Source organism: Etheostoma cragini, chromosome 8 (assembly GCF_013103735.1).
Source record: "Etheostoma cragini isolate CJK2018 chromosome 8, CSU_Ecrag_1.0, whole genome shotgun sequence".
NCBI lineage: Eukaryota > Metazoa > Chordata > Actinopteri > Perciformes > Percidae > Etheostoma > Etheostoma cragini.
Genome location: NC_048414.1, coordinates 5,122,218 through 5,142,251, shown reverse-complemented (window position 1 = coordinate 5,142,251; position 20,034 = coordinate 5,122,218). Strand labels below are relative to the sequence as shown.

Here is a 20,034-nt window from a genome sequence, read left to right as displayed (position 1 = left end):
TTGGCTTGCAGACATCGTGTAACAATAATAAATACAGTTTTCTCTAGTCACACACAAAAAAGTCCACAGTATGGTTAACCATACCCAGGATGACACAAGAGTTCACCATCTGTTTGGTTCTTGATGCAGGTGTCCACGTTATATTAATCTTAAAAGCCTGCATTGGTGAATTTTAACTTCATTCACACTAATTTACATTTAGAGATCTTCCTTCAGGCAGACTGGCAGCATGACTGATGTCCAGTTTTACAGCTCATAAGTTCTGATATACAAATCCCTAGTGTTTTTAAGCTAAGTACAACATTGGTCAAATGCCAGAGGAATGAACAAACACAGAGCACCATGTTGATCTTCATGTTTCTTTGTGCTACGTGTATCTGTTTTCTCATTGCTGTTTTGCAATTGCAACATATTATTGTAAAGGTTGAGCTCTTACTAAACAACAGGTAAGTAAACTTTTGACTGCCCTCATTACAGCAACAATGTACTTTTTAAATAAGACGGTTAAGACGATCATGACAAAAAAGCACAATACGCGTCTATTATGATTAAGGATGATTTATGATTAATGGCTTTTCACCTTTGTGTGCAATTGTCAGTTGTTTTTTGCACTAGTTCATAAACTATCAACTAAGGTAAGCCAAACATTATTACTCAATCTTGAAGCCCTGTGTTGTAGAGCTGCCCTGTTTCCAAAATCTAGTTTTAATACCATTATCCTTTAAGTTTGTACAATGCTCGATGCACGTTGCATCTTCCTAAATAAAGTTGTGATTAATCAAAATAACTACAAAGAAAATGATACACAAAAGAGAAGAAAGGTCATGTGTGCTGAACCTGGAGGTAACAGGGTGCATACTCAATGCACTGAGTGTGGGAGGACGGAGGGTTCTCGCCCTGGGGTCCACCTGGTTCATCTGGCTGTGATTAGGAGACTACTATATACTGTAGGTGGTCAGCTTTATACAATTTCTTTGTGAAATCCAATTTAAAACATGTGCATTAAATATATCTCTTAAACTAATATAATGTCAAGAGCCTCTGACTCTTTCATGACTCTTGTGATTGTTTGTATTAATTATGTGTCGATTGTGGTTGTCTGGTCTAATTTGTGTTGTTTTGTTTGCTAGTTAGTTGTCTGACTATGAATGTCTTGATCTCAACCTCAACAAGACAGCATGATTAAATATCCGTTTAAATCTGCTCAGGTAGATGATATTGTCTGACTTTCCTAACAAAGCCCCTTAAGCAGATTTTACTATTGTTATTATTTCTTAATACTGAAGACATACAGACAAAAATAAGCTTCACATGCATTAACAATGTCACATACAGTACAGGGTGTGCTAAACATTTTCCTTGTTCATGAAGCTACAGTTATATTGTTAGTCCAGCAGAGGGAGCACTCTGACAGCACAGAATGCTCCTCTCAGTCCAGAGTGATAGAGAAAAATGATCTGATGGCTGAATCCCATTTCTCTATCTTACCCCTACCGCTTACCCCTTAGTCCTACGCCTTGGCTCTTTAAACCAAGGGGTGAGGGCTACGGGTGAAAACATACCCCTATGAAATGGGACACCACTTGGTTACATCACCATACAGTATTGATCACAAACTTCCAAGATACCACCGTTACATATTCCATCATGTGAGGGGGTGATCACCCTGAGGTCAGTTGCGTCGATACTTCTTCAAGAATCCCCATTGGCCCGGCCTATGCTATTTATTTCCCATAAAGCCCCTGTGGTGGCGTGAAATCACTGACCGTCTCCGAGCGGCCTCCAGCTGGAGAGTCTCCTCACTCAGAGGACCGAGGTTACAACATAACTGAGTGTTCATAATCAGGTATGTTATAACAGACATATATTACATCACTGTTATGTGAATGCACATAAGTTATACGACAACTCCGTAGGTTTTTCCTTATAGAGTTTGGGATTCTCAGTAATCCTTTACTATTTGACGCATGTCTTTGTACTCCGACTATTTTACAATATTACAATAACTATCACAAGCTGTAGCTTTACATGATATTGTGATGTCCAGTGAGATGTCGCAAAACTAAAAGTAACAAGTCGGATGCTTGAAAAATCCAAATAGCCCCATGTAACCTGTCTAAGTGTCTTTCAGCAGTGTTTCCTTTAAAGCTAAGTCCTTCATCACCTTTTCATTAGAATCATGTTTTTTCTCTTCAAACTGCAGTTGAAAGTTACTCCAGAAAAGTGTAAATCTTAAAGTTATTTTCACTCTGACATTCATCCATTCAACTTCAAATTACATTGCCTTTTTGAGGAGGATATGTACAGACTAGTAGGGAAAATCTTGAACATATAAGAGATATAAAAAGTAAGGAAATCAGGAGGACCGATATCGGGAAATGAGGTGGAGACTTAGACAGATGACAAGTCTGAAGATTTCAGATTAGTTGCAGACATTTTTCAAACAGTGAACAAACTTGCATGACAAGAGAGCCGCCTGTTGTAGACACAGGAATGTCTGTACAAGAGTGACTCCTGAAAATCAGAATAACTGCTTTTTTATGTTCTTCTTGTCCTCACACTTGTCAGGTAATCTAATTCTGTGGGACAGTGTTGCCTTCAATCTACTCCTTATATGGAGGACACTTCTAACAGATTCACACATTCCAATCTTTTCTAAACTGTGGGACAGGGTTACCTCAGAACTAACCCTGATGTGGAAGACCCTTAGAATAGATGAAATACATTTCAAAACCTGCATTCTTAACTATTCGACGTATCAAGGACTAACAATTTAAGTTTTAAACAACTCAAAATCTCTACTGTGCCACATTCGTTTGATAAAGACAGGACCCTATCCACTGTTCAAATAGCTGTCTGATGTTATTGTAGGTAAAGAATATAATAAAAAAGATGCCAGGAATAAACAATGCTCTCCACTCATGCAGATAAAGTAAAGGAAAAGAGACAAATCTGATAAGATTGTGCAAGAAAAATATAGTATTGTGATATTTGATCATATAGTAACATCTTTATAATACATTGAGCTCCCTGTTAAACAAGAAAAACACATTCTGCAATCCTAGAGTATATCTTGCTTGGGTAAAAAGTTTACATGATTATTTAAGCACTAATGGACTCTCATGACAATTTTAAAACAAAGGTCCATTATTTCCATCTAAAATGTGTGTCTGTGTGGAAAATATTCCTTTCATTATTATTATAAACCTTGCTTCCTAAACAGACAAGTTTCTTTTAGCAACACCTCATAAGCCGCGTGCCGAGCCGTGCTAATCCAGAGCTGTCTTTCTTCCAGACCAGCCACTGTTTACTGTAAACTCACAGCTGATATGGGAATGGCAGAATTAGATGAAAATGATTTAGGGACCAAATGAGGTTAGAAGCTTGAGTTTTGTTTTTCTGACAGTTAATGTTAGTGGAGCTGCGAACAGTATTGCACTACATAGCTTTTTGTAAAACATCTGTACTGTTTCAAGTTCACTAAGCTGATTGTACACCCAAAGGCATCTCAGCACATTGCCTTTACAGCTTACACTTAATACCATAAAGCCTTTTTTATTAAATCATTTAATCAACGTTTATCGCAAAGTCTGTTAGTTACAGTATTGACGTCACTGTTCCACCACCATTTGATCCCAGGAGCCTGTTTCATATGTGTGGCTGTACACTCTGCTACCCTCTTCTGCACTGTAGAGATTTGTCTTTCTGTTTCCCCCACAAAGCTCCTTTCCTCTCAAATCAAAGCCCCCATTGCCTCTGTGAAGTGGTTGCCACAGAAACCTGCTTTCTCCTCAGCCATATCTGGAACAAGGAGGAGGAGAGAAGTCTGCAGCATTAAGCTGGTGACATGCTCCAAGTACTGTGAGCGATAGAGAGAGGGAGGGAGGAGGATGTATTCAGGACATAAGAATCTTCCTCCAAATCCTTGAAGTGAGAGAAGCAACACCAACACTTGACATCTCAGATGCGTCTCGTCCCAACACTCAAAGCCTTGTTGTCCTGTCAGCGCAGACCAAAACACTGGGGAAATTGTTGCCTGTTTCATCACTGGAGACAATAAAAATCTATTCATGCTCCAAGGGACAAAGCACTTGTTACATACTCCCTGCACTGCAGAGAAAACACTGATGTCTTTGGACTCACCTTCAAACAAAAGACGGACACATATTTGGGTTCGTATTCACTCCCGAAGGCACGCGATTAATTTTGCGAATATCTTGCCAAGGTTGTATACTGGGTGTTTGCACCATACTACATGTTCACAGTTAGATTTAATAGTAATTCATCATGGAGCTTAAATTAAAAATCTGGCAATATTCTATATTTTTGTTTACATCAACATCCCATGAAAAGACATTAAAAATAACAATGTTTAATTCTATCTTTCAATACTTTCTCAGCGGGACACTTAGCCCCTAAACCACTGGTTCCTATATACATAAACCTATACAACAGGACACAAATAAAAACAAATATAGAATATTATCTGCCTTTGCTTTAACTGACACAGAGACAAGTGAGAGGCCTAAAATGTCTGATTAAATCAGAAAAGGTCTTGGCTCTTCACGAAAACAAGAACCCTGACTAAACATTGTCACATGACATTATGCAACCACACTGATCGCAACCATGCACCTCAAACTTGGTGACCATGGTTACTTAAAGCTTGGGCTTTATTCTATTGGATACCAAAGAATGACGTCTGGCTCATGTAGAAGAAGAAGAAGAAAAAAAGCAGCGCTCTCTCAACAAATAACAGACAGAGAAACTGCTGTTAAGTAGATGATTTCTTTAATAAAAGACATTACAGTGCATCATTTCATGGTGAGCTGGAATGATATTGCTTCAAGAACTTCTGGTACAGAACCAAGCCCGGCATGTGTGTTATAACATTACTTTTTTACACCAGTGTGTCAACAAAGATACACCTCCTCTGGAGAACACGAGTATCTTTAATCCTACACTGTGAGCCTACATTCAAATCCACTCAAAATGGCGAAAAGAAACAGTGTGCACACAATCCACGATGGAAAGTAGAGGACAAATGGATGGACAATACAAGCACCAGATAATAGGGATGACCAATCAACACACACTAATGAGGGAAAGAGTATATAGGACATGCGGTGGGAGGGGACGGAGGCAAGGTAAAGCCAGGTTTGGTGGGCTGAGGAGTGCTTTGGGAGCAGAGCCATAGAAACTGTTAGGCCATGCAGAGACGGGAAACGGGTGGCCATCTTTGCTTCGTTACAACAGCCTACAGTTTGCTGCCGTTAGAGCTAGGTTACAATTTGAGTTTAATCTAGAAACCCATCTGAAACTCACTAAAGCCTGATGCAGTATTCTAGGACTCTGGTATGGTTTCGACAGATAGCTGCGTATAATATATGTAGATTACATTATAGAGAGGTATACTATGGAAAAGGGAGAGACGATTAGATTAGTTGTGGAAATAAATGAGGGGCACCGAGCAAGGGGTATGTGCATGTGTGTGCCCAGAGGTTTGTTGGCTGGGGTCAGGGATCAGTGTCTACTTGAAATACTTAAGGGGTGGTGGCACCTTGATGTCCTGGCCTTTCTCCAGTTTCTTCTCACACTCGATTAGGTAGTTGACGCCATCAATCACTGTCTGCACCAGCTGGACCTGAGGGAGAGACGCATCACCTTTAGTGCTTTTATATAATTTTGCATAGAAAATTATCAGCTAGCCTATCGGACACAAATTATTATTGAAAGCAGTATATTGGTAGACTGGATAAACCCCGCCCACTCTGCTGGCGATTTGATTTCGCCCTGCAGCTCTCCCTGGAAACCTGCATGTTTAATTCTCCTGCTTCAGTTCACAATTTTGTGGGAAAAACAAACAAACTGTCTCATCCACATGGCGCAATGTTGGCGGGTTTGACACAATAACAATCAATAACGCCACCAAACGTAGCAATCCGTCAATGCCGCTGTTGCTTCTACGTCACCCGGATCATTGGTCTGATTGGTTGAAGGACTATCCAATTGGGTACAGAGTCATTTGAACTATGAAGCACAGGGCAGACTCCCCAGACCAATGCTCAATCTCAAATCTATTGAGCTTGGCTTGATCGGGTGATAGCCAGACTTGCATATCAGAGTATTTTCATGTCTTAAAACATGGAGGTTATCTGTCATATATTTTATTTAGTTACCAATACCATCTTTTAGCCCTAAATAAGGATACGGGTAACATCTGCAAACCCCTCTCTACCAAAGCGTGGACATTACAGACACTACCAAATATAAACACAAGCATTCTGCACTCTCAACTGAGCTTCAACTAGAGGCCAATAACCTTTTTAAGGAATTCCTTCTCCAAACACTAGTCAAAAGCAAAACCCGCCTCCAAAACAGACTAGCATGCAGTTCTAGTTTACAACAATGTTTGGGGTGTTAGCTATAAGGTTTATACACTATAATATATGGAAGGCAGAGCCCCAGGATGCTTTTTTATTCACAGAGAAACATCAAATCTTTCAAGTCTTTAACTAACATTTTTTCCACATCCACATTTAGATATTCAAACAACGCAACATGTTGAAAGGTATGCTATGTATAATTTTACTAAAAAACTACGGATTGACTCATACATAAGTAATCCTTCTCAACAGGGGTGTAAGACAAAATTCTGGGCCCTGTAGAAAGGCATTTTCTATGGGCCTCTCCCTGCATCCACAGCTATTCATTCTATCTTTTTACTCCTTACATGAGGGCCCTGGGTACTCAGTCCCCTTTCCCCCCCAGTCCAACACCCCTATCTCTCAATCCTCACTTATGACCCATTAGAAGTGTGTGGTGGGGTCTGTTTCTGCAGGGACCCTGCCCTTTACCTGTGTTATTATTATGCTGTTAATTTGACGTTTATGGGCCTCAGCAAAAAGCCTTTGGGCTCCATGTGAGTTGGCACCCTCCAGTTCAACAGGGGGGTCTGCAGGATGCCTGCTCACATCCCCAAGTGGAGCCTCTCTCTCTCTTTCTCTGGCTCATTGAGCAGGACCAACTTTGAATGCTGTGTGTCCACAAAAACCATCGAACAAATCCTGCACAGTATACTTTTAATGTGTTTGATGCTTTTGAGAACCACATCTACAAAGTAGTTTGATTTAAGCTGAACACTGAGTTAAATTCTGACATTTTGAAAGCTTTTTTTCCCTATGTTTTCCCAGATTTCTTTTTTCTTCTTCAAATATTTTACATTTTTGTTCAAATCCAGGATACTGTCATTGCTCTGATTGGAAAAGTTTTTTTGTTCTCCTGCACTTTGCTCCATCTGTCCCTTCCTCCATCTATTACTTGGTTGACTCCACCCTCAGAGCTCTGCTCTCACCAGTCTGAATGATGGAGGACCAAACAGCAGTGAGCAGCCCACGCTCTCAAAAAAAAAAAAAAAAAAAAAAGTGGATATTGGAGTCAGATGGCCACAATGCTCCACTTACAACAACTCTTAAACCTCTTTATGTCAAAGTCCTGGATTTATTTTTGCACAGATCCAATGGGCAGTCTATGTTCAGTCAATCACAAAGAGTCACATCTTCAAGTTATGTAACAGTAAGAAAACTCCACCCAGAAACAGCAAAGAGCCATCTCCACTCTCCGTGTAATCAGAATAAAATAAGCGACCACACGTTCGCAACAATAGAGAACAGCTCCATTGTAAAGTAAGACTTCGTCAGGCGTAACAACACGGACAAGTACATCACAAAGACGAACTACATGTACTGTCTGGACAAGAACACTCCTCTCTTCTTCCTCTCCTGTCCACTCCTCTATTTTTCCTCTCACTTATCTCGCAATTGTGGAAAACAGCTTTAGCTCCATTTGGTCCAAAAAAACAACAACCGTATGTCCGTTGTGTTCCATAATTGAGTTGCTATTTTTTGCTCCACAAAATCCAACTTGTTATCACACTGACAACACTGTGACACAATAAATATTCATATTGGATATATCTTTGTTTACACAGGGAGGATGTGTCCACGCGTTCACCCACTACAGGCATGCAACACAAAAAGTCTTTCAGTCCTCCTGTTGCCTACCAGTGCTTCTCTTTCAATTCAATTCACTTTCAATTCCATTTTATTTATAGTATCAAATAAGAAGATTTATCTCAAGACACTTGACAGATAGAGTAGGTCTAGATTACTCTATAATTTACAAAGACCCAACCATTCAAGTAAGAGGAAGCATTTAGTGAGTTTCCTCTTCTTCAGCACATAGCCTGCTCGCGATACTACAGCTACCCTATTTGTGATTTGAAGAATTACAAAATGTGGATATACAGTACAGTGTCCTGATAGTCAACTATGTACGGGACACCTCTGTGACTTCACTGGCCCGATATTGTTCATGGCGGCGGTGCAAATATATAGGCTAATATCATAATTTATGATTTAGCCTATATATTTAAACTTTTTTTTAAAGCTCATGTCTCCTGAGGCCCCTAGAGGCCCGTGTGTTAAGGGGCCATTGTTCACAGTCTTTGTCTTCACTCAGCTACCATTTCCGTGAATTTCTACAGACGCTTCCCTACCTCAGACAGTCCCAGGCGGTCCAGGTTGGAGATGTCGAACACTCCGCCCACAGCAGCGGTGTCCACACCACCGGTCCCTCGCTTCTGCAGACGCAGGTTGTTCAGGATCGTATTGAGGCGGGGATCCTTGGGGTTGGGGGAGAGGAGTTATTCTACTTTCAAAGCACATTAATCACCATATTACTCAATGGGAAATTATTACTTTATTTACTTTCAGATATCTGCAGGTATCATTCAGACCTTTTGAGTTCCCCTCCACCAAGAGTGAATAATCTTATGAACAGCTCATTTCATGGTCAACACGACCAATAAAAATTCTAAAAAATTTTATTTTGGAGTTTTAACGGTTGCACATCATTTTAAAAGTTTAATAAATCAGATGCAATAAAAAAATAAGTCATTTGGCATTTTGTAATAGCCCTACACAGTACAATTATTGTAGTTGGCATGCATGTGGTTACAAATAATGTAATAAACTAAAAATAAAACATAACTTATTCTGTTGCTTGCTTGTACTATATAGCACACATTAAGAACACAAGATCCCTCAGTTTTTTTAGGGCCTCAACTTTTAAAATGTAATGCTTTGATGTTTTCCAGGCCATGCATACACTCTGTTTTTCAATGTGTGACACACAAATAGAATAGCCACACAAAAGATCCACCCTTATCTACTAAAGCATGAGTATCAAATCATTTTTTTCTATCACAACTATTGTGTTACCTTGCTGAGCCGGGGCAATTTGACGTGGACCCCGGCCCTGAGCCCTGTGCCCAGGTTGGAGGGGCAGGTGAGGATGTAACCGAGCTTCTCGCTCCACATGAACTCCCAGCCTCTCTCCTGGATCAGACGCTCCACCTTAGAGAGATCGAATCAGTCGCAACACAATGAGTGTGTGTTTCATTCATACAATCTCTGACCTCTGGTATATGGAGGTGATCATGACTTTGGTTTGATGGTTCTGTACGTACATACTGTTCAAATTGTTACTGGCTGTTTTAATGTGCCACTGCTGTCAAGTGAAGAATGGAGAGCTGTTGACTTGTGGGACTGTTGAATGAACTCTCGTGGGAGTGGACTGGCACAAACACTGGCATACTGCTGGAGTCAAAATGACCCTAATGTAGCACTGTTTTTTTTGTTGCACCCTAAGTGCAACATCCCAGCGCCAGAACAGATGTTGCATTGCTTGTCCTTTTTCTCGAGTGGGAAACTTGGACAGAGTAGATAAATAATTTATGTTTGCACGGCCATGTTTGGACCGTGTGTTTTTGTGGGTCCGTTTACAGGCTTTATTTTCATGGCAGGGCAAAGACTAGTACAAGCAGTTTTTTTGCTTTTGCAAGCATACACTAGATGCTTTTACACTGGATTTATGCCCTTCCCATTTGCTGATGAAATCCCTACAGCCATCTGATGACAGCAGGATAGATATGTTCGTTACAGCTGCCAAGGTAAAGATGCTCTGCCCAAGTGCACAATGGTATACTGTAATCCAGTAACTTGGTTAAATCATCCACAACTGATACAAGGCTGCTGAAAAATAACCACCCCAGTATATGTGCTTCTGTGCACATCAAACTGGTCAGTGGCAATTCACTGTAGCCCTTATATGACTGCAGTTTATATGACATCCTGAGATGACTTGGAAATGTGGTGCATCCAGATCGGTGAGAAATCTGAAGACAGTCAAAGTTCAGTCTCCTCTTTGTCATTCCTAGCCATCCTCTCTCTCTCATCTCAACATCTTAAAGAATCCCCACACGTGCTGCTCATGAGTACAGGAACCCCTGCTTAACTTGACTAAAAAGTTCCTATAGTTCTTAAATGAACACACACACACACATGTAGAACAAACTATATACGATATCTGGGTAATGGTAATATAGTTATATTCATTTTGTAATAACATGATAATGATAGGGTAATATATGTAGGAGGAACTGCAGGAGCTTTGCACCCTGGGATTTAGTCAGGAAGTTGAATGTGAGCAGGAAGCCTCATGGTGTCTTATCATCTCTCCATACTATCCACAGCAATCTTCGACATTACATGCCTTTGTTAGAATTCTCTATGTGAAATAGATGCTGACATACTGTTAGGATAGCTCTGTTAACTATTGTCAGAATGTTTGATGTGCAATATGTATATTTATGATGATGATTGATAGCTCATATTAGACTAACGGTATGCTTTAGTAAGCTAGTTTGCCACTTTTATCTTGGGTTGTGCCACATGTAAGTATATATTTAGATAAACAATATAGGTTATATTACGCACACTGAATAACAATACATTGTGTATTTCCTTTATTTCTTCTTAGCTAGCTTAATTAGCTAGCCTACTTAATATACTATTGCATTACAGTGCTGTGTAGTTATGTTGTTTTTACAGTTATCATTGTATCATGTCTGTGACTCATTAATATCTAAGTGACTAGTCATTGTGTTTCATCCCAGTTTCACCCTTTGTAAGTCAACTAAACTGAGTTGTGATGATTCCAGTCTCCAGTGCTTGATGGTGGAAGGTGTTTAGCTGCTGGTCAGATTGCACAGGGTTACGTGCGTGCAGGACAAGACACATTAATGGTAATTTTAAAACAACAGAGGTGCAGAGATTACCTGGAAACTACCAGAAGGATTTCCAGGTAATATCTACACCTCTGTTATTGTAATATCACCATGTAATTAAACAGAAACAGGCAGTTTCTGATTCATGGTTAACTGATATTAAAGTGCTACGAGAGATGATTTTATGGGAAGTACCCATGTCAATCTCTAGGTTGGATTTGTCTTCATTTGTTAATTAAGGCAATAAGAAACTAAAAAATATATTCCTCTTTTTATTCAATTTAAGCAGAGGTTCCTATACTCATGAGCAGCACAGTCTAGAAGCACAGCCTTACCTCCTTGAGGCCTTTGCAGAACCTCTCAAAGACTCTCTTCATATTCCCTCCCTTCTCCATGGAGATGACCCTGGTGTGATCCTCTTCATTGATCCAAATCAGGAATGTCTTGTCGTTGTTGTGCCTGCACAGAGAGAAGTAATATTAAATTTGAGTAATAGAGAATTGATATCGTAGTGGCAAAGGGTTATTTGTCCTCTGTGTTTGCCCCATCGTAGCTATCAAGATAGCAGTGGACAGACACAATGCAGCGCCCAGGGAGGGAGGGGTCATTTATTCCGATGCAGTAACCAGTAAATGGTTGAACACAGAGCGGATATACCTTTTTAATCCATAGCTTATAACCATGTTATTTTTTTTTACATGATCAACTACTTTAATTGTATTTACTGATTCCAAATACAAAGTTAATGTCGTACATAAATCAATATTTGAAGATTTTTTCCCAGACTGAGGTATTTTGGAAGCATATAGGCAGAAAGTGTGTTGGATAAGTTAAATAGTAGAGATCGGTGATGGGTTTTCTCTATTAAGGGAGCCATATGACATTGGTGAGTAGAGAGAAGGCCATTAAACATCAGTCATTGAGGAGAATGCTTTTGCCCCATGTCACTGACTATTGTTTTTCTCAGAAATTTCTTTTTTTATCTGTTGGCCTTAGCAGGTAAAAAAAAAGAAAACACTTGCCGTACACAAATAACCCTCCCATTAAGATTAAGATCTCATTTTCTATGGAGACTTGACTACACACACATTTACATAAGTAAGATTCAGATAGCAAGGTACTTCAAAAGCAACTGACCAAATTCCAATGAGTTTTGCTCTAAAGATTAATGGCATGCAGTTTATTAATCATTACGATTTTGGTCACCCTCTGACCTTCCCTCAAGTGCCACAGTGGGGCTAACATTTCCACTTGTAAATATTATAAATAAAAATATGTAAATGAATGTACTGTAAAGTACAGTGGCATTTGATGAACACAGTTATGCTCCCCAGGGGAAGCATGGATCTTGATGGCCCAATGAACAAGCAATCTCAGGGGAAATTGTTAACTTTTACACATTAGATTTCATTTCATTTTTAGAGTGCACCTAGAGACTGTCACTACAAAGGTTTTCAGTCCAAACGGACCTTCTTAATATTGTTAGAGATTTAATAAGGTAATGGATAGGTTACGGAGCCATCAGGTTGGAGAGAGGAAAATAGAGAGAGAGAGGAGTTAGAGAATACAGTAGGGCAGGATACTTGAATGACAGAAAAAAAGAACATGAGGGGGAAGTAAAACAAAAAAGAAGTATTGAAGGGTGGGGGATGTTAAGCAAAAAGGAGAGAAAGTAGAACATGACACATGAGAAGCGAAAAAAATGAAAAGAGAATGAGCCAGAAAGGGAAAGAGAAAGCTGCCAGTGGACCTGAAAAAAGAGATGACGGAGGGATGAAGTGAAGGTGAATTATTAAGGAGAGGATAGGCTGATACGGCTGGCAGAGGGAGAGAGGAGGGAGGCTGGTGATTGATTTTGCCTGGCTGATGCGTTGCATTTGTCTATTCCTGGGCACACGCTGAAACTCAGGGCTGAGGGAGCATTGTCCGCATTGCTAATACACCTCCACCACAGCTCAGCAACGGGGAAATGATATTACCGGAGCAACTCTATCAACTCAGAAATAAATTGTAAAGTTGATAAGATGCCTATAAAGTTATATATTTGGGGCATTTAATTAATCATTTAAAAGATTGTCCTCATTTGGGACAGAGGGAAGATTACAGTTTTGAGATTGTTTGTTTGTATGACCAGCTGCCAGTTTCCAGGAATGGAGGAAAACATTCATACAAATCCTAGCAAATCAAACTGATTGTTAATTTATATTAATACTTACAGTGTATATATATATATATATACACACACACATATTTATAGTATATGGATGACCTAAACCACCTTAAAGAAATGATGTAGAGAGTGAGGATGCCAAAGAGAACTGGCTGGAGGGCTGAACTTAAAGGATGCAAAAGCAACTCACAACTTCACTTAGTCTATAAACATACTCTATAAGTGTCATGGATAAATAAAATCAGCAAGTCAGTCAGCAGACAATCGGCAAGTGCCTAAACTTATCAATTCCATCAAATCAGTTAGGTTTTCCATTACATTTAAAATAACATTACTCGGGTCTTGTATCGTCTTGAATGAAGAAGTTCAGCCAGAAGGTTGAATCATTAGGTTGTATCACTTACCATATACCACGGGCATCTGGCCAATCACGGGCCATGCCTGCACATGTCAAGAGGGGAGACACAGGCTTGTCAAACAGGAAGTGGTCCTATTGAAAATACAGAGAAAAGACATGTTATACTCAAAATGCCAACAATGGCTAACTTGGATTGGACAGTATTGTCACAAGGAGAAAGAAAAAATGAGGACGTGAGACTTAAGAATTCAATAATCTGTTCAATCTTTCTCATTGTGGGTAGGAGAAAAATGCCGCAGCATGCTCAACTCAAACCCATTCCTGACAACAAGATAAAACTGTCTGCTCCTTATTTTGTTTCCTCTGCTAAAACTTGAAACAGTTTTAACCAAATCTCAATATATTTAACATGAGTGCATATGTTTTACGTAAGGAACCTCATGGGAATCAGATCCATTACACTAGGCATTACTATCACTTTGAAGATACTGTGTGTATTTTTCAATTTAAAAAGGGATCTAGCAGGGTCCACAGATCATGTACTATCACTGCTGCTACTGTATTAAAATGACTGATTATAGGACGGTTTTGTTAAGATTATTGAGTTAAGGGACATGAAATAGTAAACTGTTCTGATGTTATATTTAACTAGAATTTTAGTTCTAAATGTGATGAAACTGTGAAAAGATTTTGTTTCTACCAAAACAAAAACAAAGCAAGCATGAAATAGCCCTGTTTGGAACATTACCCAATAGATATACATAGCACATTTTTTCTTGCATTCACACTGCATACAGTATGAGTGTGAGTCTCTTTAAATGTAACCTCTGTCTGAAATCTAAACAAACTGGAATTGTTAAATAACTGTTTAGCAATGTAAGTCCAAACTGGTACCTCAATAATGTACAACATCTACCACTGCATCACTCACATCAATGAGCTGTTGCTGCTCCTTGTCTGTCATCTGGGTGAGGCTGAAGTACCTCCCGGCCAGGTCATCCTTCAGGCCAGAGAGGGCTTCCACCACCACCCTCTCCACCTCCCTGCGCTCTGCCCGGGTGCAGGCGGGAGGCAGGCTCAGCCCACGGATACTGCGGCCCGTTCTCACCCTGGACGACAGCACATAATTTGCGTCAAAGTTGCCCGAATGGATCTGAAACAAAGGCAGGTAGAGAAATATTTCTACATATATTTTGCACATCACTGATTTGAGTTCTCTGACCAGAAGACCCTCTGTAGTGTCATTGAGAGTATTACCTTGCTGGAATCCAGGTCGGTGGGGTGCTTCATGGTGCAGGGGTCGTAGCCGTTGTGCCTTTCTTTGATGACAGGGTTCAGCAGGTCTGCAAATACCTGAGACAGACCCACAGTTTAGGAATATAAAAATACAGAATATTCATGGATTAATCATTTGTGTGCTAAAATCTGGATATAATGTGATGTGACATCGGACATTATCCCTTTCTGGACCACAAGACTGTCCAGCAGAATCAGCTCATTTAGGTCATGCATAATATATCCTTTATAATAGATTATCAGTGTACTGAACTTCAACACTCCCACTGAATGGTGACTCAAGATCCATATCAGATTAAAAAAACATGTTGACAGGAAGAAGGGCAAGACATTTGTGGGGCCTCTAAAGGAAGTACTAGATTAAAATGGAAATATAGTCAAACCCTCACTATAGATAGACTGAGACATCCCAAAAGAGGTGTCCTGGCCTAAAACTCTCCCTCTCCTGTGCTGTAATAATCCTTCCTACTACAATACACATTTCCAAATCATTTCTGATGATTACAGTGGTTTCACATTTGTAGAAGTTGTCTTAATACTAAAAACAAGTTGGGTTAGACCATTTCTTAAGTCATACCAACACCAGTTTGCAGTACTTTGATGTACTATGTAATTGTCTGCAGTGTGGACTTTGTCAATGTTGTCCTTGCCACTGAAAGATGAGGGGCTTGCATGTGTGTATTTGTGGGTTTGAAAAAGTACAATGATATCTGACCTCATAAGATTCCTCGTCTCCTGCCACCATACCAACAGTCTTGATGAACGGGTGCCCAGGGTTGTCCACGCCTGTCTGAATGGCCTGGTCCAGCGTGTACCCATTGGGAGTGGCCTTATCACACAGCTTGGCATAGATGGCAGGTGTCAGGTGACTGGCCATGCAGTTGTTGTGTTTGCGCAAGTCCGGGTACTCCGCACTGCACAAATACAAATTCAAGATAGGAAACAAAGCAGTGTGGCCACAGGTTGACCCTGGCTTTGCCATTGGAGCAGTTGCGGAGTGAGTGACTCATTCAAGGACACTACCAAATGGCACGTACAGTACAGGTAACTGGGGTTTAATCCTGTGACCTAATGGCTGTTGGACAACCTGCTGCAAAACGTGTCTAATAATTGTATTATAGTTGAGGATAATAATGTAGGATATGCTGGGACATTGTGAATAATAATTAAAGCTAAATGATATGTTAAAGACAACACCTCTTGGCTCTCTTTCATATAAGGTAACAAATGTGCCATTGCAGATGGAGAAGAGAGCCTTTATAGTTACTTTGTTTCCATAAAATTGTGCTGCTGAATTGACACAAGACTAATGACTAATTCACCTCTATCTGTTATTGATTATTTAGGTCTTTGGGCAAGCTAGTATGGAAACAAAAAGAACCCGCTGTCAAAGTCTGGCTTTTATTCAAACTAAATACTTTCTGGATGGAATGAAATTGAGTTAGGCATTATAGAGACTAAAACTGCAGAAGCAGCAAAGGCTAAGTAGCAAATGTGTTCCTATTTCCTGTCTATCATAAGACAAGGAAGGCTATGTTATTTAAATTAAAATTATACAAAACCTGTATTTCCTAATTGCTCCCCGAACAATGTGACAAGCATCACTGATGACGATAATATACAGTATGTATCCAAGATTTTTGTCACAGAGAAATTCTAGTCTACTACAAAAGGCACACATTCCCCTTTCCTCCACAACAATGAGTTGAGAAGGCGGTTAATGTTATCAGTGCTTGCCTTGCACAAACTGTCTGCTGTTACGCTGTTCCAATTTTTCTTATGGGGGGGGGGGGGGGGTACGGTGCCTTGCTCAAGAGCACCTGGCAGTGCCCAGTAGGTGAAGTGGCATCTCTCCAGCCACAAATCCACACTCCGTACTGTGTTCCGCATGGGGACTTGAACCGGCGACCCTGACAGACTGAGCTACTGCCACCCTTGTGATAGTAACATGTTTAACATGCCTATTATTTTAACCTACTTTTTGTGTAAAGACTATGTGTGCTAATTCGGTGTGATCGGTGTGTCATCGTTCTGCACCACCCTGGGCAGGGTTTTATATCTGAGCAGCAGATAACCTTTTGTTAATAATTATGAAGGCTATAGGCTATGCACTGCTTTTTGATGCGGCGTGTAGTTGGACACGTAAGCACCATATCTCCCCAGCCTCTCCGAGTCTTATTTTACTGTATATTTACAACCATACCCATTCTAGACTGTCATCCCACAGCACACATTAATTATGAGGAAAACAACTGCTTTTTCCAATGTTATATTTGCCTAAAATATGAACCTATAAATTAGCTTTAGGCTACTTCACAATTTCCCATTAAAGGCTACATGGCTTATGCTAAATCTGTATTTTAGGAGCAGGTTTGTAGGCAGACGTTATGCCTATTGTACCTTAAATCATATTAACAACAGACATAATGGCAGCAAAAGCGTTGTAAAAAGACTATTTTTGTTGGTGTAGACATCTATATGTGTCGGGGTGGTAACATTGTTGTTTACTGTACAGCTAACAAGGTTACTTTGATGTTTCACACCCCGCCTTTTTTTCATTAACTCTTTACTGTAGAACATAATTATGCTTAATTTACGTCGTTGACGTGACTATATACATATGACTCCTTAATTATTAAACATAATTACATTCATGGTGTTTTTAAAGCCATTTCACACAAACCGGGGTAGCGTTACCTGGCGGGGTAGCTCCTGCGTACGGGCACTCCTCCGGCGGTGACATGATCCCGGTGCAGTAGAAATCCAGCCGTTACAGAGCCCCCCACCAACGACAGGATCTGGATTTTTCGTTTGGAGGACAGGATTCTTGAGAAGCTGCTTGCCATTTTTTGTTTTCTGCAGGGAAGGACTGACAGGTGGACGGGAGCGTCGGTGATGAAGTGCCTCTGATGGAATGAAAGCAGGGAGGGAGGAGAAGGTTTAACAGGAGCGACGTAAAGTGGGACGGAGAAACACAGAATGATACCGGAAATGTAGTTGTAGCTTCAAAATAAAAGTGTAAAAGACAATTACAATTGTGATGTAGTTCAATGTACACAGCTACCAGTGTCTGACACACTCTCTCACCACTCCCTCTTCATTCACTCTCTGTTGGCTTAATTTACATTCTTTGCTATAATAAACACGGCAATGCAAGCAATTCCTTAATCACTCACCTGTGTTCCGGCTCATCAGCGCAGCTGTTAAGCTTTGGCTACCATGACAAGCCCTTTTAACATTTAAAATTTAAGTTTGACTATCCGGAATTAATGGTAATACTTTTTCAAAAAGGTACACAAAAAAGTAGGTAGTTGATGATTAACGAATGAGGAAAGAGTGGCTAATGTTTGACTGTGATTCCAGCACTAAGTGACTGTCAAACAGACAGGAGTTACTGTTAAATGAATGAGTAATGAATGGCAAGTTAAGCAATTACTACCATTGGTACTGAGTGGTGGTTAAACATTAAAAAATGATTAGTTAAGCATTCATAATGCTTAACTAATCATTAAAGAATGACTAATGAGCATTCACTACCATTGGTACTAACTAATCAATCCTTACTGACTAACCACTCAGTATGATGTCTCACTTTATCTGCAGGTACCCATAACGACCCATAACGATTCAATCATTCATTGATGATTAACCACCCCTCAATGCCAATGGTAGTGAATGCTTAATTACCCATTCATTACTCATTCACGTAACAGTGACTACCAGTCTGTTTAACAGCAACTAATCATTAGTGCTTGAATCACAGCCATCCAGTAACTACTCATTAACTAACCATTCCTTCCTCATTCGTTAATCATTAACTACCTACTTTTTTTGTGTACCTTATTGTAAAGTGTTACCAAGATATCTGTAACGTGATTTTGACAAGTAAAAAAGACAGATCGAGAAATGTATAATTCAGTTTTGCCTAGTCAAAACTAAATTACAGATATCTCCAGCTGCCTTACCTGCTTTAATGTTATCGCTTTTTGAGCTCTGAAGAAAATGGCTGTGTTCTGCTGCCTGTTCCATCATCCGAGACGATTCTTCTACAAGCCCAGTTTCACTACTTTCAGTAGTTTAAACTCTTCTAAATCTTTGAAATGTCTATTCATCTGGTTTTGGGTTCAAGTCGCTAACCTGACAGAATACTGGAGCTTGTAACTTGTCTTTAATTGCTCTTATTTACTTGTACTCTTTTACTAGTTGTATATACATTTTATATCTTATGTTATTAATTCTTATTTTTATTTTATTTTGTACCAGTACTTCTCTATCTTTACTCATTTCTGTCTTGTGCTGCTGCAACAGTTGAATTTCTCCTCTGGGGATCAATAAAGGACCATTTTATCTTATCTTATCCTACTTTATTTAAGTTTTACAGCAACCTTCCTCGGAATACATCAAGTTTTATCTTATCTGTGTGTACTTTATTCTATTGCGGAGGTTAATTCTATTCTGCACTACATTTATTTGCAAACTTCTTACAAATTCAAATGATCATCTTATAAAATATGAGAAATTGCAATTGCTCTACACTTGTTCCACCTTGGCAGCTGCAGCATTAAGATGTTATAGTAAATACATTAGTAAGAATTATCCGTGTGTGTGTGTGTGTGTGTGTGTGTATGCGTGTGTGTGTACACATTACATTATTGTGAAATAAAAGGAAATTACATATCTTATTTTGGTTATCTTGACAGTGGTGGTGAAGTGCGTGGTGTGAATACTAAAGGCCAGTGAATGGGGCTGCAGCACTGAAGGGTTTCACATCACGATGCCAGGGCTCCCTCACACAGCCCAAAACACACAACGCAGAGGATAAGTAAGCTTTTTCTGCATTAAAACTGATCACAAGGCTAATCCAGTCATTCATACCATAAAAACAGCTGCAACATCCTCCTAACAAAACGTCCCAGGCTGATTTAAGTTTACTCAAGAGAGAATGACTGGTACTCGGGTTTCTTTGTCTATTGATACGTGTGGGTACCACTAAAGGTAACATTGACCTCCAAGAAACCTTTAGCAATAACATCAATATTTATGGAAAAGATCTAGTACCACATTTTTGTGAAAGGATTACTT

General features: G+C 39.7%; 1 protein-coding gene across 1 annotated transcript; it reads right to left on the bottom strand.

The window, feature by feature from the left end:
* Positions 1–4,774: 4,774 nt before the first annotated feature.
* On the bottom strand, positions 4,775–17,922 carry ckmt1 (creatine kinase, mitochondrial 1). Its single transcript, XM_034879326.1, has 9 exons — positions 17,650–17,922; positions 15,668–15,866; positions 14,914–15,009; positions 14,588–14,809; positions 13,703–13,788; positions 11,464–11,587; positions 9,282–9,416; positions 8,558–8,683; positions 4,775–5,644 (listed from the first exon to the last, which is right to left on the bottom strand). Exons 1-9 carry the CDS (start codon positions 17,796–17,798, stop codon positions 5,531–5,533), a joined length of 1,251 nt encoding a protein of 416 aa, XP_034735217.1. The 5' UTR covers positions 17,799–17,922; the 3' UTR covers positions 4,775–5,530.
* Between the last annotated feature and the right edge of the window lie 2,112 nt (positions 17,923–20,034).